The sequence below is a fragment of the Gadus chalcogrammus genome, chromosome 16, assembly GCF_026213295.1.
Source record: "Gadus chalcogrammus isolate NIFS_2021 chromosome 16, NIFS_Gcha_1.0, whole genome shotgun sequence".
NCBI lineage: Eukaryota > Metazoa > Chordata > Actinopteri > Gadiformes > Gadidae > Gadus > Gadus chalcogrammus.
The window spans coordinates 23,480,816-23,503,454 of record NC_079427.1 but is presented as its reverse complement, the minus strand read 5'-3'; the positions used below and the strand labels follow the sequence as shown (position 1 = coordinate 23,503,454).

Here is a 22,639-nt window from a genome sequence, read left to right as displayed (position 1 = left end):
GCAAAACTAAATGACGAGGTGTGTGTTGCTTGTCGGCCACGGCGAGCGTGCCTCGTAAAGCCCTTGTTCTCTGTAATGACAGCGCTGTGTCCTGTGGCATGGCGTCCTCTGAGCTCTGCAATCACTCTCCTCTTTAACACAATGAGCAGTAATTACAGCCTCCTGGAAACACTGATAGCGAGAGGACTTCATCCTGAATGAAGATATATATATATATATATATATATATATATATATATATATATATATATAGGTCTTCACCAAACAGGTAAACTGCCAAAGGCTGGAGAAATGTTGCTGGAAATGCTCTTGTACACGCTGATGGTATTGTGCCTATCGTGCACCAACACACACACATTGACTGAATACGGTCAGCCATAAACTTTACTCCATCCTCCTAAATAGCACACACACACACACACACACACACACACACACACACGCGCAAGCAAGGATCCATAACCCCTTACACAGTCTGTTAAAAAAAATAAAAAAAGATACACAGCGATGACAAGAAAGTCACCTCGAACCTCCGACACTGACTTTTAAACACAAACAAACCCACAAAAGCAAGGCCTAGAAAATCGCCCATGCCCTCGGTCACCCCTTTTAAGCACACACAGACACAGCACCATGCCTGTTGGTGCGTCTCTGTGTGGATGAGCAGGCTGCTGCCAATTAGGGGTGTAAATCTCTGGTTTCATCACGATACGATATTATATCGATTCATTGGACAACGATACGATATTTGCCGATATCAAAAGTCTGCCGCGATACGATACGATACGATTTGATTCAGGGGCATGCGATCGATATGAGACGATATCATATGCCCATTTAACACAACCTCTTACAATCACATCAACTCGCATCAACTTAATTATAATTTCATCATTTTATTTTTTTGCTCTTCCGGATATTTAAAACAAAAACAATCCATTTTTAATACAAATAATAAAGTGCCACATAATTGCCAAAGGTTATTTATGGCTTAAATTAAAGAGCCTGTAATGATCTTTCATTTTGAACGTAGACCATTCCCAACCGATCTGTGTGGATAGTTTTCTTCTAAAAACAAAACATCCCTCGGAATCATCTTGGCTGTAAAGATAAGCCGTCCGTGTTGCCAGATTGGGCACATTTTTCAGCCCGATTTGGCTACTATTAATCACGTTAGGCTGGAAAAACGGGACGTATGCCCAATCTGGCAACACAAAACGAAACTAGACATCCTCGCGCTCACACATGTGCTCGCTGTTGCTTAACCGGTGAATGGATACGAGGCGCTTTGCGCAGAAATAGTTTCACAAACACCCGCGAAAGGAGATATATAATAATAAAAGCGTGTAATACAGCGATATGCATCGATGTTTGGGCGTTGCATCGATGCAGCTGGATCGTTCGCCAATCAATCGATGTATCGATCTACATCGATGTATCGTTACACCCCTACTGCCAATGAGCCTGCTCAGTCAGCCAGCTGCACGCTCCAGCACCATGGACAGCGACCAGCCAGTTACCGAGAAGCCAGCAAAAAAGACTTGATCAGGGTGTGTGATTATAGTTATACATTATTAAATATTAATCATGGAGCTTAATGGGCCTGTACATGCAGGAACCAATCAGCGTTTTGTGAAAAAAAACACGTTTGCACCAAGTTCGATTTTTGACGGCTCTAGCCTGTGAACAAATCAGTTTAACCGATCACAATCAGCTGTCTTCTTCATATTCACCATGGTCACTATTCATATTGTAGGACATGGCGGAGGCAATAGCCTATTTACCTTTCTCAACACAGTCCTCTTAATGCATCAATGGTGCTAAACCTAATTTATAGACTGATATCCACATCTGTTTCATGTATTAATGATTCATCTCAATAGCAATCGGTTTTACAAGACAAATTTACTTGTACTGTGAAACGTTAAGTCATCGAACAGGGAAACAACCTAAAAAACCAACGTCTCTAAAACATGAATGTCTTATACGCTCCACATGAACACCCACTTATCATAATCCAGCTGATCTGCAAATTGCCCTTCGCTACACGATTATACTTTTGGATTTAAAAGTGAACTCCATTATAATTGAATCCTCCAAATACTTGGATATGTTGTTGAAAGGACGGAGTTCAGCTTCACTGGCTATGTAAGGATGCGGGCTGAATCCACGGTTCTTTTTAAATGGTGCGATTAAATGGAGGCCGCATACTCGGGTAGTAGCTGATGTAAATAGTTGACGATTTTGTTTGTCATTTTCGTGCCGTTTATTCGTTACGTCTCTGATGTAAAAGGATTTCTACTCTGCACAATGGTCCACAATGGTATTAAACGTGGTAATATGTCCTATTGATCGTACACATAGTAATCCATGTAATTTGTCACTGTTACCGATATAAGACCTCAATTTAGAAAAAGGGTTTCTACCCAAAACAATTTGTGATCGTTTCACTCTGCTGTTTCACTCACAGGTGGTGTTTCAGTCGAGACGTCCGAGTGCCTTTCCGAGGCACTCAGACAAACTAGGTATAAACAAGGCACATTTTTTAGTCCTTTTTTACTCTTTACTCTTTTTTACTTTCATATCCAATTCGAGCTGAAACAGGGTATTACTCAAACTTTAACTAACTCTTCAGCGAGTCCCTTATAGAGTCTAATTGATTACAATACTGTACGTGAATAAAACACATTGGTATGCTCGCGTTTATCTCCTTCACTGATGCATGCACTATGGCACAGGGTAAGGAGGAACGTTTAGACTACTGAGAAGCAGAGAAGGATATATCTCTGCTGAAGCCAGTGGCTCATCTGGCCAGGGATAATATTATGTTGTCTATTTATATCAATATCTAACCCTGTTTTTCAATGTTTGATTTTACAGTCATCTCTTTTTCATATTTGTCGTTTCTAGCTTTCCATAGTGACTTTGTACGTCAAAATAAATGTTTTATGACAGCTGAAAAATATTGTAAAATATCTATTTCCAAAATGATGACTGAATATGAATATTGTGACATAACACCTACTTCTGACACTGAACCTCTGCTGAAACAGTAAACTCAGAAACTTTAAGCTCTAATTTCCTGTGGTCTCCCAGCTGCACAACCACAACCACCATTTTACTACAGCAACACCAACGGTTAATTTCAATAAACAGGATTAAACTTCATAAAAACAAGGGCTGAATTCATGAGGAAGGACCCTCAGCATGTTCCCAGCAATTGAGGAGCTGCAGGGAAGGCAAAAACCATGATATGCAACTGCTAGGTTTGTCCAGGGGTCAAGAAAATCTAAAATAGGCATATTGTATAAATGCTTTTTTGTGTAACCGATTGTGGAGTTCTCTTAATACTGTAGGCCTGCTGCCGACACAACACACAAACACAAACACACTGCCAGAGACCTGACACGCAAAGCAAGATACAACTGGAGCCAACTGTGCTTAAGAGCCAGCAGTATTTAATCATCCAACATGGGCTGGGAGTTGCAGGAGACAGCGTGAAATTGCGTGCAGAGTGCCTCCTAAAGCGGTAATATGGCAAGGAAAACCGGATATCAAGGGCTGGGAAGACATGTAGGACGAATCTCAAGGATTGGGTAGGTGCGGGAAAAAAAAAAAAAAAAGTGACATAACAAGCCGCTCGCTGGCTGTGCGTCGTGAGATGAAGAGTGGAAACATGTTCTGCTATAATTGGTTAAAATGTTAAACCTGACATTCAGCCGTAGAGGAGGTGAGGCTGTAACCATGTACAAGTTGAACTATTAGAAAAGCGTGTTGAACAGGTAAACGTACCCTCAAGATGCTGCTGGCCGTAGCATGAAGCCGAGATACCAATTGAATAAATGTTGGAAATCACCAACATGCACAGTTCTGTCGGCTAAAACAACAGCCGCTTAAACACACATATGGACCCTTTCCCTGCTGTTTGAACACTAACACGGTAGGCCGGGTCAATTGGTGTCACAATGAACCGGCAACAGACAGATGACTGCAGGAAGAGAGCATGTGCACTTAGAGAACAAAGTAGAAGGTTTTGTGAGTGAGGAAAAGGGCCCAACACACTCAAGCAATCAAATGGGCCTCACAGCCGGGGGCCACTTTGCTGTAAATCCAAACTCTTTAGCTGTAATTAAATGGTCTCTTTAGGATATTGGTCTACAGACGTAAAAGAGGTACAAAAACATCTCCAGTGCGAATCAATTAATACCCCATACAGACCCCAAGCCCAATTTAACCAAAGTCCCTTGGATTCTACATTGCTGGTTAGACTAAAAAAATTTGCATTTATTTGTATTCCTCAAGGCCAGATTTCTTCTACTCACTTGTGCATCTCCAAATCCGAACAGCAGTCCTCTATTTCACCATCATGAGGATGTTGAACTGCACCTAAACCCCAGGTAGCTGAGCTACCCAGGGGTGTATTTCCTTGATGAGCCACCAGTAAGACCAAGCGGCAGACATGGATTTCTTGCTGGGTGCTAATTGAGCATGCATAAAATAATGATGCAGCTCCTAGCATTCACATTGAAATATTGTGAATGAATGGGCACAGAAGGAAGGCCAGAGGGTTTAGATATCTGTTCCTGAGATTTTATCTGGGCTTTATAATGCAATATATCAGAAATTATCTTTCAGTCCATCCACCCACAATTTCATGTTTTACATGAAAACACACACTTTAATTAAGGGTTTTCATTTAATTGCAAGGAGTGATTGTTGCTGGAAATGGGCCTCTGTACACCTATATAGATATTCAATTCAAAATCAGCCGATTCCAGCTAGAATAGTCATCTACCACATTAACAATGTCTAGACTCTCTAGTATTTCTGATTAATTTAATGTTAATAAGGACATTTCTAAGTGACCCCAAACCTTTGAATGGTAGTGTATAACAAGTTAAAACTGAAAACAATGGCAAAAATCAATCATTAGGGCATCTCTCAAATTCAAATCCAATTATAAACTACAATTTAGGTCAATGCTATTGACAACAGAGAAAATAATATCCAGGCATGTAGCAAACAGTGCCACACCATAATTATTATAGTATGTAAAGTAAATTAGTATAACAACCACCCCATTGGTTTAACCTCAGTATGGTTACATCAGTGTTTATGAAAATAATGGGAGGATGGGAACGACAAAAAGACAAAGAATGAAAGTGAGAAGGAGTTCAGTATTCAAATGGCGCACTTAATCCCTGACCAGGCGTTCTGGGGCCGCTTAGCCCGTTTGACTAGAAACACACACCTTTCAGATGTGTTGCAGGGAGTGGGCCGGGGTTAATGGGGGACAAGCTCTGGCAATATTGCAGCTTGGTCGGGAGCGGTGGGGAGTGTAAACAACATCCCTCATCCTCAGGTTTTTTTTCAGGAACCTTGTTTAAAAAAACGGTTAACGAGCACTGGGAAGCCTCATTTCACCAGTGGGACGCCGTTACTGTGATTACTTTCCTCCATGAAAATAAAGTAAGGGGAGATAGCAGGTTGTGTGTGTGTGTGTGTGTGTGTGTGTGTGTGTGTGTGTGTGTGTGTGTGTGTGTGTGTGTGTGTGTGTGTGTGTGTGTGTGTGTGTGTGTGTGTGTGTGTGTGTGGTTGCATGTGTGTAGTTGCACGTGTGTATGTGCGCGCCCGTGTGTGTTTGTGCGGTTGAGTCAAACACAACTCTTGTATGCACACACCTCCAGATGTCATTAAATTACATACATACACAACTATGGGCCAATAATTGAATGCCACCCTTGCACAAAGGCGTTTGTTAAGCACACTCAGCACAGAGGGGGCCGCAGGATGTGCATTAACACTCTTTTGAGGGGACTCGTCCGCTCAGCCTGCCAACCGGGGAGCCAAACGCAACATAAGAATCGCCCTGAGACCCAGAGACAGAACGACTTTGAAACGAAGCAAAAACAAATAGCTTTTTTTGGCTATCAATATCCACTTTAATTAGAGGAATCTCTGTTTGTCTGTCTGTAAGTAGGTTTGCCCTTTCATTTTTGTAACTACCGTTAATTCATCAATACCGACTTCACACTTCTATATTGCTTGCATATTGTTGAGGACCCAAGTTGGAGGTTGTTTCGATGAGCGCCTCTCAAGAAGCTGTAAGCAGCAATAATGGAGGCCAAAGCAATCAGCCCGTTCCCAACAAGCACGCTTTGAAAGCACACTGCACAGGTATCCAATTATACTATTTAATGGCATGAATGCTGCAGTGATAATTCAACTTCCATTATAGAAATTACTTCACTGCTTACCTAAGAAAAGAGACCAATTCACTAATACAGGCTATGAATAAGATAGCATTATTTCACTAGTACATTATTATTATTACATGATGATTACACATTACATGCACTGTTGAGAACCCTAATGCACAAATTTATTTGCTGATTGAATGGTACATGTAACCTCATCATTAAGCTGCTGTCAAACCCTGGTCTTAGTACTGTGCGATACCAGTCATCCATGTGGAAACACCTTTTTTATTTGTCCTGTTGTTGTTTGTGTATGTGCTGTTGTTTGTATTGGTATGTGTATGTATTGGACCATGAGTCTGGAAATAAAAGTTGATTGATTAAAAGTTAATTGATTGATTATAAATATAAAGGTATGAAATAGATAACGGCCTCACTGTTTGCAAGAGAGGGAGATGATACGCAGGTGTAAAAACCAGGCACGGGCGGGAAGTGGTCAGTGCTATCCAGGAAATGCATTCATCAGCACAAACTCAATTATGACAATTCCCCCAGACTTAGCTTCGCTTAGAGTCACTTCCTCGTGTGGTTTGTCTGAGCACAGACAGATGCTTTTCATTAAAAAGTGGAGTAATGAAAGCCAAGGAGGATGACTGAGGGATTCAGAGGACAAATTGGTAGACAGGCTATAAGCATGCGGTTGGTGGGGGAAATTTTCCAACATTACAGTCCCTTGGAGGCTCGCTCTGCTTAAGAACCTCATTAATAAGGCGACGCACGATTAAAGTCTGGTAGACTAATATTTATTTTCATATATCGCCTTGTGGGTGATATGGTTCAGTGACCAATTCAATTTATTCAAAAGATGGGTTTTAAGGACAAAACAAATCCCCATCACATCAGATCTGGCACTGTTTTGCTCCCACAATGTAAATCCATCCATCACCGCTTAAGCTTTGGAACGTCTCGGGACGCACAAGATGGTTCCAAGGAATTCAATTACTATTGTTCATCATATCAACCCCTCTAATGTTGGGGGGTATTGATCAACCGATTACATTTTTTCACTGACTTGAGAATGATTTGTAGGGGAAGTAGGGGGTAGTTTGGGAAGGGGGAGAGGATCAGCTGGCCTGCATCAAATAGAAAGCATTAAGAAAATGTTTCTTTCACTATAGGTCCTTACCTGTCGGAGACTCAAACTACACAGGGCTGTTGGTGGGTGCAGCTAGAGAACCTGCTAGCTGCACTATACCACCGAAGCCCTCGCTGCCCACCCACATTTGGTATGCCATTTGGTCTGCCTAACACAGTAACACTTCCACAGCGCTCGTCTTGGGCACCCCGAAGTGAGCAAGAGAGAGAGACAGGGAGAGCGAGGGAGATGCATGGAGCGCTAATGTGCTGTGCCCTTTTTACTCAGTCATGCAATTCATGAGCTTCATTTCCATTAGTTTACTCCACCATTATCCAATTAAAAAATTTCCCATCACTGGAGAAGCACAAGGAGGGGGAAAAAAGCGACGTAAAGAAAAAAGAACAATGAGAACAGAAGAGAAAATAAACGCATGTGTAAACAAATGAACAGGGGCATGGGCATCAAGCAGGGAAAGCTTGGTCCCAGCTAGCGCCTTCAAAATATTGGGAGCTTCAAATAGCGAGATGATTAACAGTAGAGGGACAAACTTCCACAACCTCCAGCCCTTCTTCCTTGCTTGCTAGCTTCCTTGCTTCCTTCATGCAGGCGACAGCACCTACCTTCCTCAAAAACGGTTGAATTTTGTAAAAAGGGCTACAGGCAAACCACAAGCTGGTTTTCCAGGGCCCCATATCTTAAGTGACTCTGTGGCAATCGTGGGCAGCTTACTGAACCTTACCAATGGGTTCTGCCTGCAAAAATATTGGTTATCTCTGTGTGACATAGACACAAGACGGATGTCTGCCTTGCATGGTTTAGCGATAATTCAATATTATTGTTTATAGCGTTTTAGTGGAGTAGCTATTTGAAAAACATCTTTGGCCTGATATTGTCCCTCAAACCGTGTGCTCCATGGCACAATGTGCCACTGCACAGCTCATGTGTACCAGTTACATAATGAATTCATTTTTCAGGAAACATGATGAAATGTTGATGAAACGGTGAAAACCACGAATCAAAATACTTTCATGAAGATGTTAAAAAACCCAGAAATGGATGTGTGCTCATTAGAAAAGCTATCAGCGCGGTGGCGTTGGGACTCTCACGGCTCCATATTCCCCCAGCCCCGTACCCTCAGAGTGACAGGAATAGCAGAAGATTGTTTGAGTAGATAGGGCCGAGGCGGACGTCACACAGAGATTTGTATTCACTATACCTCCTCAGCTTCATTAAAAAAGAAACAAAAGAGCGAGAGAGTGGAAAAGAAGCGAGAGAAAGAGGAGGAGAGAACCACCTAGAGGCTAGGGCATGGGTTCTCTTCTCAAAAAGACCTGGTCGATGCGTTTCGGACGCTTTGGATGAAAGTGTCGTTAAGAAAAAAAAGGAGAAAACAGAAAAAGACGAAGAGGAATAAAACCCCTTTAAAGAGAATATTAAAGTTGTGAGTGAGGACAGAGTTAAACTACGAAATGGGGAAGGTGTACGCACATGTCAGGCAGACGAGCAGGCCTCGGAGCAGCATCTCACAGACGCCCCTCCAGGACTCTGGCAGGCGGGCGCACAGCGGGGGCAGCAGGATCTCCGCCGGCACGAAGAACTGGATGGCGAAACTGACGAACACGCCAAACGAGTACAGGATCTTCACCAGCTGATTGGTCCTGGGGAGAGAGGCGGAGCCAAAAGATTAGGGATAGATGATATTAGATAATTTGAGAACACCAATCTACCACAGCACCCCAGACTAATTTGACCAGAGGATGTTGTGATGCAAGGTTAAGGCCTGCAGGAGTCAAATCCATCTTAAGGAGCAGCAATCCCCAGGCATTGCAAAGCTTCACCGGCAAACCAATGCATATAGGCCAGTCCTTCTATTTTTAGCACATTGCAAATGTTACCCATCATTTAAGTGTATTGCTAACTTACGCCAATACAAGAACCCTTGACAATGTCTTTCAGATTGTATAACATTTTAGGCACTTCTTTTATTTTGCTTGTAAATATCGAGCATCATGTCTCCCCATACGGACGTTGGGGTCCTTCTTGTTGATTTTTGTAGTTTCTCCTCCCACCAAACGGCAGTTCTTAGTTCAGAAGGCTGCCGTCTCGGCAGAGTCTATTAACCCTGACGTTCTGTGTGGCTGACAGTAAGAGAGCAGACCATGCATGACGGCTACAGGGTGAAGGGAAGGCGCCTCGTTCTCACCCGCACTCTGCTGCACTTGGGGAGAACGTTTAAAGTAGTAGAACTTTTGTGTCTGTGTTCTTTTTTTTATATCTTTGAAATGCATGTGGTTTGTTGTGACTGATGTATATTATTTTTGTACGCTTCTGCTGGTACAGCTGCTCCTATGAAGGTGGAGAGCCAGCACCGGGCTTCTGAAAGCACAGCCAGCAGACAAAACGAGGCGGCCGGGCTCGGCAGCAACACCCCGGGCACTGCTTCTTGAGAAGTGGTTTGAAGAAGAACATGACTCTGGACACACCGGGACAGAGTTTACTAAGAACAAGCACCACCAACCATGAGCTCAATCTGGATCAAGGTTTCATAATGAGTTTTCTTTTCTTCGTAATTATGTTGTAAAATACGTGCTGAAGATCATCCGAACGTGGTTTCTGGAACAGTTACCAAAAAAGCAAACCACTGCTTTAGAAAAAAAAAAAAGCAATGCAAACCACTGCTTTAGTTTACCTTTCCTTATTGGAGAGTTGCTCGGAGAAGAACCTGATTTACCACAATTGTATTATTTTACTGCTGAGCATTTTTTTTTGTACGATTTATTGTCAATTCCAAAATAAGTGCAAGACAAATAGAGGATTGGTCTTTCATTTTTCTCTGAAACATGGCGCAATAAGTAGAAAAGGATAAGATCAGGTACAAATCAATTCTAAATAGTGCAAAATTATTCTGAATAATGCAAAGGTAGGCAAAACAAAACATTAAACGTCGGATCGAGGTCATCGATTGTCAGATTTGTGCTTTTCTCAGATGGTCACCTTTTATGATCAAAATGCTTTTTAGTCAGCAAGCCAGACCTCCTGTGTTATAAGTTCCAAATTCAGTGCCTTTTTAGTCAGCCAGCCAGATCATCTCGGTGTCTTGTTACACGCTTTATAAGTTAATTATATTTAAATTATTGAGTTATCGTTACATCCTCTTGTTCAATCGATATAAATACACAGTGAAAAGGAGTGAGAGGGAGCCATAGAGAGAGACACTGATGAACTGGGGAGCCAAGTAGCCTAACTGATAGGCTTAAGAGGCCCATCAGCCCATAATTCTTTCGAACCTTCGTAAAAAATGTCAGTTTTTCCCAAAACTCCTCTTAACATGAACGCGCGTGCACTGCTCTAACAACGTTCATAGGCTTGTAACTGTATACTGACACAGTGCTTAAATAGGCTCTGTAGGAGGGGGAGACGCAGGAATGTTGTTGGAATCAACTATTTGTGCATGGCAGCAAAAAAATATCTCCCCATCAAGGCCAACAGCAGAGTAGCCTACGAAAAGAATAGACTAATATGAATGTTTCAAATATTGAAACACGATTTATTAGGCCTAGGCCGACATATGCTATATCAGTCCTAATCCTGAACGCACCGTGCGTACAATTTTCAGGGCATTTTCCCCCAGACACACGGACAGACAGAGAGACACTTTATTGACCCCAAACTAACTTTCATAATCCAGCAGTTACACAATACAAATAACTCTTACACAAATACAGACAGCCTATACAGTAATACAGCGACCACCTCAGCAAAAGGTAAAACGTAAAAAGAAGATATAAGCTAAATTTAAAATACAGATGCTGTAGCCTACATAAAAATACAGATGCCACATGAAATAGGAGAATAGGATACAATGTATAAATATGCAAAACTAGGATATAACTAGGCTATAATGAGAATACTTGGTTACAGCTGTGCAATGACTATCCTCCTAAATTAAATTAGTTATATGCAAAGATTTTTGTCTATGGAATGATCCTGTCACTTTACTGCCACACATTGTGTGCTTCAGTAAAGTGATAGAATATAGGAGGTAGGAGATAGTGTACATACAATTGTACATAATTTTTAATACATTTTTGATTAATTACAATTCGTTTGATTCGTCACAAGCAGATCTGTGCTGAACTTATTTGGTCTGCTTGTCTTGTTCAGCGATTGGGCACAAACACTTGTACAAATACATTGGCTGAGAGAAAAGAAGGGCGGAGATTATTAGCATACTAGAGAGACGCCGTATTTTACGCGCGTTGTTATGTGCACAAGCTGCGTATTTTACAAGTGGTTTGATGCTCAAAACTGTGTTTTTTACGCGCGCTCTTGAAAGGCTTCATCGCGGCGTAAAAAGCGGCGCTTTTATGTGCATGACGGCGTAAAATACGCAGTTTTTCTAAATTTGACGGCGTTTTTTACGGCGTAATGAAGGTGATACGTGACTAAATGAGGGCGTTTTCTGTCGGGGATGGCTTGCCATACGGTATGGGCGAAGACGCGGCATACGCACGTAATGACGCACGTAAAAGCACCAACGCGCCCAACGCACCAACGCGCAAAGTTCAACAATTTGAACTTTTGACGCGCCTACGCGTGACGCTTAGCCACGATAGCCAATCAGCGTGGAGCTTGACCCGAAGTCACTGGCAGAGAGTAATGAGGGACGCATGCTTGCACAGAAGCATATGGCGGACATCTTACACTTTATTCTGGGTGGAAATAGTAACATAGTTACGCCATTAAAAGCGTTTACGTAAACATTTTTAGCGAGAAATGTGCATTTTACTTTCATAATGTTCGCTCTGTGAATGTGAAGGTTGTTTGGTTTGATAGTTAAGACGAAGAGGGAACGCTCCATTCACTTGCATGGATAGCGTCTTTGGTTGCTAAGCAACCTCAACGTCTTGGCGGACTATTTCTCTGCTGATCAACACTACGAATGCTGGAAACACACCAGACACACCATGTGAGGTTATTTAACACGATTATTGTTATTTATATCCGAGATTATTTAATCTAACCCGATCTAAACTCTATCGTGCACCCAAACACGGCGGCGTTTGGGTTTCCTACCTCAGACTCCTAAATCCAGCGCAGCCACAGGTGTGTTAGGCTCGTTGAACCATTTTTGTGACACACAATGATCAAGCGTCAAGTTAGGCACGTTATGCACGTTTTTTAACACGAGTAACGCGTGCAGTGTGGCCGTAGCATTAGGCGCGTTATGCACGTTTCTTAATGCGAGTAAAGGCCATGTGCACATCTAGCGGTATTTTAAATCTGCCAAGGCTTGTTTTATATTATATTCCTATGGAGCAGAGCTTTTCTTGAAAAAGTCACGGCCGTTTTTTCAAACGCCTCTCCCAGCATTTTTCTTCTGCCATACGGAGCGTTGAAAAAAGTTCAACTTTTTCAGGAAGAAAGCGGCCGACGTCAGGCGTCTTTTTGGCAACTGACCAATCACAAGCTGTATATTAACACTTCGTCACGAAGGAAACTCTCAACTGTCAAAATAAGAAACAATGGCGAACAAATCACTCGGGAAAGTGCCGGTGGAGCGGTTAATAAAAGCAGTTAATAACAGAACATGTCTAATGGGCTCTAGCCTGGATACATAGTAGGCGAGTAACATCGGGTCTAGAATTGGTTCGTTGCTAGGCGATAGAAAAAACGCTCTCTGCGCATTTAGGTAAAAAAACGCTGCCAGCTTCTTCTTTTTTTTTACGGTCGGCTCAACTTTTCCCTATTACAAAAAACGCTAGATGTGAACACGGCCTAACGCGTGCAGTGTGGCCGCAGCATAAGTGCTTGGCACAATCATTACTGTACCGAAAGCGCAATATTGTTTTTTTCTCTTTCTTTTTACAAATGTACTGTGCTGGATGAAAGCCTCTGTTAACTATCCTCAAATGTAAGCATTGCATTTAACTTCCAATGGAAATATTTGGGAAGCAAAAACGTAACCGGCAGCTGATCTTACCGGCGTGGTAGAGGCTTATCTAGAATACAATGGGATTCAGTTTGTTGTGTTATATCTCACCCTGGCATAGATCACCCTGCATCACCCCACAGCTAATAGCACGACTTTAAGTGGTTCAAAGTGACTGCATTCTTGTATACATGCTCGATGAGAAATATACATGTTGACAGGGAGGAGAAATCAATGCTGTTCTTGGCGATGTTTTGTCTTTTGTTAAGGTGGAAACATCACACCCCATTAAATCAGAAGGGCTGCCCAAGCGACTACCCATCCACACAATAAATGTCCAGTCCCGCTGTCACATTAAACAAATCATTATTGGCTTCCCATAAGAATCTCTGTCTTGTTATTAGGCCATTCCATCATGGTATCGATTCTTCATCAAGCAGACGCTATGCACCATACCAAACAGGACCTACGCTAAGTCGGCCAGTTTATCTATTAAGACATGCAAGTGCTGGCCTACTCTATAAACGGCAGTCTGGCAACCACAGAGCACCAAGGACCAATGAAGAGAGATGAACGAGAGTTCACACGGCTGTTAAGACCAGGAGGGCCGTTCCCCTGCAATGACTCCTTCAACCTCCCCATGCTGCCCAATGGCAGGCACAGTAGGATGGGCTGCTAATAAGCAATGGCCGAGAGAGAGCCAGAGAGCGAGTGAGAGAGCCAGAGAGAGAGAGAGAGAGCCAGAGAGAGAGAGACAGAGAGAGAGAGCCAGAGAGCGATAGAGAAGCCTGAAAGTATGATTTAATAGCCATTCAAGAAACAAACAGAGTTATGCAAAAATGTAATAACAGAATAAAGCTCTCTATGGGTGTATGGCTGCTTATGGAAAATAATATACGGTAGCATTGTGCAATCCATGAATGCTAGACTGATTATGTTAAAGAAAGCAGAAGAGAAGACGGAGAGGAGTCGAGCGAGCCAACGTGCATGTGCAGTGTGCATGTGCAGTGTGTGTACACTGTGACCACACGGTAGCACGGCTGTCTGCCGCTTCCCTTTGAGAGATGGTCTTGAATGACCTTATTGACCGTCTTCCAGGGGCCATCATTACTCTCTGGTGATAGGGATTTAGGGGGCTCCTACTCACATGAACACTGCCTTACGCATGCCACGCCGTCCGTAGGAAACCATAAACCTCGGCAGTCACTTATAGGATGCCCCGTTTCAGAAGGAGTGGAGACTTGAAGTTGGTTATCTATGGGGACTGGCAGTATGATCCATGCACTACATTAATACATGACTATTCTACCGGTTGGGGCGGCCCTCTGGCAGCTCGTGGCATTCCTAGAGGTTGATTTATAGTGCACTTTGTGTTAAAGTAGAGCAAGGAGGAGGCAGGAGCTTGGTTAGGACAACAGGGTCCGACCCTAGTCCCCAACAAAACAAAACACTCTCCCTGCCCACTGGCTTCACAGCTGGTTACCCAGCCAGGATGCTGGGTGGTCCTTCACCTCAAAATAAAGATACAGTAATGCAGATATGCGCTTTAATGGCCGTTTTGGTGTTGGCCTTGAAAGAGACTGCGGATCCGTACAGTAAATTCAACCGGTCTTGACGCCACCCGCACGTGCATTATTGCATTACGCAATTGCATTATATTGTATTTGGTGGCAAGCCCAAACTTTTACTGTGGTTCGGGAGCTAATGACATCTGCAGGGTCATCCATTACGGGGGGAAATTCTCTAGAGATGTCTCTCCTCTGCCTAATTGGATTTGTGCCAGGTGATACACCCAATAGGCACAAACAACATTTAGCCATTAGGGTGGTATTTAATCCTCCATCATCAACATGGATGTATAATTGAACACAGGCTAATGTGACATTTCATGGTGAATGTGGGCAGGTCTTCAATAAAGAAGAGAGATCAGAGAAGAGTTAAGAAACACAGGACAGGACTATATATTACAGATCAGAGTACACCTTTTCCAATTGAATACATGTTATAGTTTATTTTATACTTTACAATAAGGTTCCATTAATTAACCATTCATTTACATTAGGTAATGCATTGAAAAGCATTATTATATAACATTAGCATCAGGGTTAGTGTGCGAGTTAGGGTTAGTAGTTTTGGTCGAGGGTTAACCCTTACCCTAACTGTACTCAATTGTGTACACACAAATGCCTTAGTTAACATGAAAAACATAGGTAAAAATGATGATTTCTAGAACATAAGTTACCTTTTAATTAACTTTGAGTTGATTGTAATGCTAATTACTTCATTATCTGATGTTAATCAATGGTTCATTATTGTACAAATATTGTAAATGTTACCTCCATTTTGTATTGTTTTAAGTTTGACACAAAATGTGTCTCAAACTGAAGTCAATTCAGTGTAATCTTGAAAACCTAACAGGCATTGAAAGCATTAGCAACCCAGCCCTACATGAGAGCGTAACGCCTTGTTTCAATTAAAAAATAACAATACTCAGATGTTATGATTGCAGCAACCCATCTTGAGCAAGCACTTTTGGTGTTGACAAGGAACGCTGGATTTATTTGGCTTCGTCTCTAATATCATTTGAAACGGGAAGAATGTTTCTTTAACCCTGCTCTGGTGCACGCTGACATACACACTACATGTCTGCTGGCATTATGGAAATGGATTAGCTTTCATTATCACATTCCTCCACCCCTGAGGAGTGCACACACTCCATCCGTCATCTACGCCAACCAATGTTATTGAGCAGGTTTATTCGTGGTGCCGATACTCAGTGGGAGCCTGTCAACATTGTTTTTGTATGTTATTTTTGGTGCAGCAAGTAGGACTCAACTATTCCTAGAATCCATGATGCTGGGCCTTACGGACCTTTCTAATATGATATATTTGAATGGGGAAATTCAGACACCAAAGACTCCCCACACACACTCTGCGCTCTCTCTCTCTCTCTCCCTCTCCCTCTCCCTCTCCCTCTCCCTCTCCCTCTCCCTCTCCCTCTCTCTCTCTCTCTCTCTCTCTCTCTCTCTCTCTCTCTCACACATACCACAATTAAACAGTGAACTGAAGCAGGCAGTTGTTTCTGTGCTACCTGGGAGACATAAGGTACAGTGTTTGGAATTAAGTGACATCTTGCAGAACGGAAATGGGATGTAATATTCAGAAGAATGTTTTAATTACTGTATAATACGATGAAAATAAGGATTGTTTTTTTCCCTTTAACGTAGAATAATCCCTGTTTATCTACATTGGGAGTGGGTCATCTTCCACATAGCCATGTTGCAACTAGGGCTGGGACGACGCGTCGACGTAATCGACGACGTCGACGCATAAATTACGTCGACGCGAAAAATGCGCGTCGATTTAAAAAAAAAAAAAAAAAAAAAAAAAAAAAAAAAAAAAAGATGGGCGGCGCCGGGGCGTAGTTGCAACGCGAGTGGCTCCTCAGACTTTCATAAGTGCAAGGCGCCAAAAAAGGAGATGCCTTTCCATTCTAGCAACACGGCAATTCACCAGCACCTGAAGAGGCGCCACCCGGTAGCAGCTGCAGATGACCGAGCACCGTAGAATTCTAAGAATGCATTACTTTGCACTTTTATATTGGAATTTAAAGGCAATAAACATGTATTGAAATGTTAAGGAATTCATATTTTATCATTCAGATATGTAAATCAACATGTATAAATTGCTATTAGTCAATTAATGGGGAGATAATCGAGAATCGAATCGAATCGAAATCGAATCGGACTGAAAAAATGAATCGTTAGATGAATCGATGCATCGAAAAAATATTCGCTAGATTAATCGTTTAAAAAATAATCGTTTATCCCAGCCCTAGTTGCAACAGCAAGTTGCAACAGATGCCCTGAACGGAGAAACGGCTCTGGAGAGAATGCTTTTTAATTCAATCAACTTTCAATAAAAGTGTAATGCCACCCCCGCTATCATCTTTAACACTATGAGATTTAAAATAATGAGATTTTAAAAATAGGAAGAAGGTTATCACTATGGTGACGGTAATTCTGCCATACCTTTTTAGTTCCTTAGTTATATATGAGCATTATAATGAGTGATGTTGAATATGAAATGCGACACTACACTTAAGACGTCCAGGAGGCCTAACCCTCTCTCGGAATTTCGAGAAGCTTAACTTTTTATTTCGGACGCCGCAGTCAACTACTGCCCAGAAAGAGCTCTAAACATCAACACACACCTCACCGCCAGTGTCCTTTGATCGTGACGTCCTACTGCCTCGGAAAAAGGCACTTCACAAACATCAGAGCAGAAAAAACTTTTGTGGGTTCACTTGCTCTTTAAGTGCCAGGGAAACTTAACCCACCCTCTGCGTTTTCGGGCTCAGTAAGCCAGAAAACATAAAGGCTGCAAAGACGAAGCTCCACAGATCCACTCACACCTTGCACAAACAGTAAAGTTGAATGTTCACAAACTGGTAGGCAAAAACTGACAGAAACACAGGATTCAGTTTGCAATCTGTAACCTTACCTCTAGATGCCACAAAATGTAGACACCGCACCTCGAAAGAAAAAGGCAACTCTTCAGAAAAGGCTGTAGGATCCATATAGCCTAGAGTGAATGATCCGTGTGATGTGGAATGAAAATGAGTGTGATTTGGGATTGCTGGTCAAGCTGCTGGGAAGTGTGCCCGGCTGTTTAAGGATTGCTGTCCAAATGTGGCATGAGAGAGATATTATAGATTGCAGTTTTTTTTTCAGTCCAACTACATCTCCAACACTAAATATAGGTGCTACAATCACTTTTTCTGATTGGTTTAATTCAGTGCCTCTTCCGGATCATGCCACCGTTTATGTGGAAAGTGAGACACCGAGCTCAAATTTAATCAGAAAGACGTAGGTGTGGATAAATGACAACCGCAATCAATCACAACGTGGTACAATCAGTCGCGTAAGATTAAAACGGCAGATGGTGAAGTGGAGCTCATCAAAAAGTTCCTTGGATTAACTACCGGTGGGTGGGGGGGGCGGTATGCGCTGGGACACTAACCAGGCATCGTGCGGCAGGTTCAGAGTGATGCTGCCTTTAATGCTGTCGCCAAAGTGGAGGTAGCCCAGTGTCCCCAAGGTCACGTAGAGGACGGTCACGATGCCCATGCCGATGTTCAGGGCCATGGGGAAGCGCTTGGGATCCCTCATCTGGTTCTCCAAGGGCAGCACCTGGAGAGAGATACAGCATGTGTTGAGTTAGTGCATTTCAGACAGTATTGATATGTGCATTAACAAGTCCATAAATAAACATTACTAGAGACATATTGGATTGCCTGGATTGTACAGTGGAGGGAAAATTGGGTACCAAAAGGAAGGTTAGTACTCAAGAACATAGTCCGTAGAATAATGACATTTCTTAAATATTTCATCAGTAAGTTTCACAGGAAAGTGCAACGCACAGAATATACGACGAGTATTTTATAATTGCATTGGTGCTGTGGCTCCCCCTCAAGAACGATGACAGGAACCTGGCTGCAAGTATATCTCATGTACAGCAGAAAGACCCCTGGAGAGTGGACCAGCAGCATTATTCATCCCACACCAAACCCACAGTGAAGGTCTGTCCCTGGGGGGATGGGGATCAGCAAGCCCGGGACCAACGGATACAGAGAAAGCCATCGCCACTGCCGGCCACTGCCGGCCACTGCCGGCCACTGCCTCCGTTTAATTTTTCTTCCCATGTAAAAGTCATGACACTAGCTCATGAAACTTGTGCTCAAGGGCAGGGGGGAGCTGTAATTGGGAGTGTGAAAGGGGCTCTGATGGCAGTGTCCCCACTGTCTCATTGCATCCCAGTTCCAGAGCCCTCTTACGGTCCAGTGTACTCTTGAGCTATTCACATTCACACCTTAAACAGCCCCGGAGCCCAGAGGTTCAGGGGCATTTCTAAGGAACTCATGCTTGTTAAAAAATGTAGTACAGTTAATTTTAGAATGACATGGAGATGAGGACACTGCTAATCCAGTAGTGGAATAGGGGCATTGTTTTACCTTGGTAGAAGATCTGTTAAAGGACTGACAACCAATTCCTAGACTTCTTCAGTATCAGCTTCCTTCAACAATGGCAGAGTCATACAATCAAACCTAAAACCCCAACGTGGAGCAACTTTGCTTTATGTGTCGTTTTATTTTAGCTGTAGTCTAAGAATATGTAAAAGATACATGTAATTTGGTAATTTTCATTGGTAAATTAAAAATAGTCAATGTTACCAAAAACAGAAAATACATTCTTGTGTGATCTTATTAGAGACTGTGCTGATTGGCTTCTTGCTGTGTGAGTGTTTGACTCTTTATTCTAGCTTTACAAACTGCTGCATAGTGACGCACTTTTAGCATCAGCAAACATCCAAATCCAAACCTCGAGCCAAGTCTGTGAAGAACCTACCAGACCTTGCAGTGAAGTTTCATTTATTCACAATATTGGATGTAGTTTAAACTACATACCGTGATAGTGTTTGGTTTAGTTTTCTTGTTCTTTTTTCTTGTTTAGCCATTTATTTTGTCTATTTTGAATTTTTTTCTATTTCTATTCTGTGTTTTTTCTTTAATGTTGCCGCTGAACATACTGAAGTACTCGTTGATTTGTTGCAACTGGTGATAGTTCTCCGGCATCAAAAGCCTCACTCCGAGGAGGCTCAGGTCAAACACAAAACAACACATATATAACACAGAATAAAACAGTAAAACGCAGAAAAACACCCAGAAAAAAGCAACATGGGTTGCTGCATAGCTGAGAGCAGAAATTCAAAGTCGATCTATGATATCGGGTCGGTTTAGCTCAGGAGGTATAGCAGTTGATTTGTAACCGAAAGTGTTGATGTGTTCCTGAGCAAGACACTTAACCTTAACTGCTCCTGATGAGTTGGCTGTCGCCTTGCATGGTTGACTCTGCCGGCGTCGGTGTGTCAATGTGTGTATTAACCCATGTACTGTAAATCGCTTTAGATAAAAGCGTCTGCTAAATGCCCTAATTTATATTGTGATCAAAAGAGTATAAATGTCCTTAAACATCCAACTTCTCCACAGATTAAAAAAAGTCTCTACAGTTTCAAAGTCAGCTCTAGTCTTACATATATTAATATCATATAATCAGTCAGTCACCATCAGAGGTCAGGTCGCGGAATATATATTAATAATAACAATATAATTGTTCATTCGGAAAGATGTAGAATTCCTGCTGTATAGTCCTTTTGTAAAAGGGGGAAAGAAGATGTTGGTTTTTGAAGCCTTCATTTTTGTCGTTTGTCTCGAACAGTTGCTCTCCAGAAGCAGATTGGTAGGGGAATGGGCATTTGGAAGCCTACACCATTATTGGTTCCTGAACATATTTCAGCCTCTTCATCTTGCCTATTTCCCAGCTTACTGCATGGCCAAACAATGCAGAAAACACCTCCAAGGGACCATCTTGGGTCACACAATTGGGGCAAAGAATCTGCCCGATATTTTGCTGGATTTAGTCATCCGTCATCGTTTTCTTGATTTGGCTGCCCATCATTCAAAGCGGAATTAATATGCTGATCAGGGCTGCAGCTAAATACTATTTATGCACTCACAAAAGTGAAACATTGCGAGATTGCAAGTGTTAGGGGTAGCTATCAAAAGTTACTAGTCAAACAGGTACTCGTTTGAACCCCCAATATGAAGCTTGAGTAACGATAAAGTGCACTTGTATATAATAAGATCAAACATGTTGAGCAGCATATCAACTTGGATTTCCCCACCTGGTTTTCTATCAAGTTTTTCATAAATAAAAACACCCCATTGACAAATATCTGCTTTCATTTCTTGTGACTCATTTTGATCAACTATTTTCCACAAGGAATTTATCTTGACAGGCTATTCCTGCAGCGCCATCAAGACCCAGGCTGGACATCGTCGTGATGGAGTAGAGAGCTTCTTGAGGATATGCGCTTGAGGGGGTTTAAAGACCTTACGTCTACCTCTACGGCTTTGGGATTCAGGGTAAGGCGAGGGAGTACATCCCTGTTACTGGCCAACAGCCAGGCTTAGTTGAGGTAAATCTGTGCTGTTTCACTCTAATGGATCTCGAGGGACACCTCTCTAACCGGCCGGCAGGGGCTAAAGAACCCCATTTATCCCTGTGAGTTGAAGAGGTGCCCACATCTCTCCAGACCATGCTGCAGGCCAGTCCTGACATGCAAAAGAAAGAGTAGGAACAGCACCATCTCGGGTAAACCCGGGGGTACTACAATCGCTCATAGTAGGAAAAAAATATTTGTTTTGTGTTTTCCCTGTGATTTATGTTAAACAAAACGGTCATTATGTACAGCTGTCTTTTGAAGGATAGGTCCCACACCATCAACATCTCTTGTCCCCAATCCTCATCAGCCCTGCTCACCTACTACACAACTGCTGCTGTGTTTTCAGATAACACAGAGTTAAGCCTTATCCACGCTTCTGCTCCTCTCATTTACTTTTGATTCGACATTCAACGGCAGATTGGTGCAGAGCGGACAGCCCTCATGCTACTTTGAAGTATGCAGGCATGTGAATCCGGAGGGGTGATTAGGTAAAGCAGCCTTTTGTTGGACTCGAACAACCTTAAAAGAGTGAACGAACCACCAGCAGCTTGAATTAATTCACCTCTTCTGAAGGGAAAACCGTAAGCATCAGCTACACGAGGACAACTTTGTCACACTAACCAATTGGATGCTTCTGCTGCCCTGCTTTTAACCAGTGGGACGATTATTACCAGAGGCGGCACTGGACCACGACAAACGGAGTTGTTAATAAGAGGTAGCCAGCCAGGAAGCAGAGACAAACGGAGGCAGAGAGTATATTAACTATGAAAATTGGATAAGCAGAAATAGTTTAACGAGCCAGTGAACCAACTGTTTAAGCTGGAATTTGACATGATATTTAAGAAAATGCCTTCTGGGTTGAGAGTTAGGAAAGGGGGCGGAATGTTATCCCCATGGTTACGACTAGAACGACGACCACAATTGGAAAATGCAATGTGCCACATAAGTAACCTTATACTATAGGTGTCCGGGAAGCCTAACCCTCACTCCGATGCGCAGGGTAAATAAACGATGCTGCTCAGACAGAGCTTCACAATGTGAAGCTCAGACAGAGCTTCACAAACGAGTCGACCGCTGCCCAGACATGTCCACACACACGAGACCACCGGTGCCCCTTGGTCATGACGTCTGCGTGCTTCGGCACAAAGAGAAGGCACCTGCGTTCGCAACAGAGTGGAACTTTCACGTTGTGTTTGGGAAATTTGGCAAAAACGGCATTGCTTCTATGTTGATGATCATACGAGTAAGATATTAGTTAGCTGTTAAAAAACAGCAAGCAACACTGACACATCCCTGTCACAGTTGACA

General features: G+C 42.6%; 1 protein-coding gene across 1 annotated transcript in view; it reads right to left on the bottom strand.

The window, feature by feature from the left end:
- Window positions 1-5,603: 5,603 nt before the first annotated feature.
- slc36a4 (solute carrier family 36 member 4) overlaps window positions 5,604-22,639 on the bottom strand; it is a 52,305-nt gene continuing 35,269 nt past the window's right edge. Inside the window, exons 10-11 of the mRNA XM_056610704.1 lie at window positions 18,290-18,459; window positions 5,604-8,993 (exon numbers count right to left, since the gene is read on the bottom strand). Coding sequence (XP_056466679.1) covers window positions 8,798-8,993; window positions 18,290-18,459 — 366 coding nt within the window. The 3' untranslated portion in view covers window positions 5,604-8,797. The remainder of the gene's footprint in view (window positions 8,994-18,289; window positions 18,460-22,639) is intronic.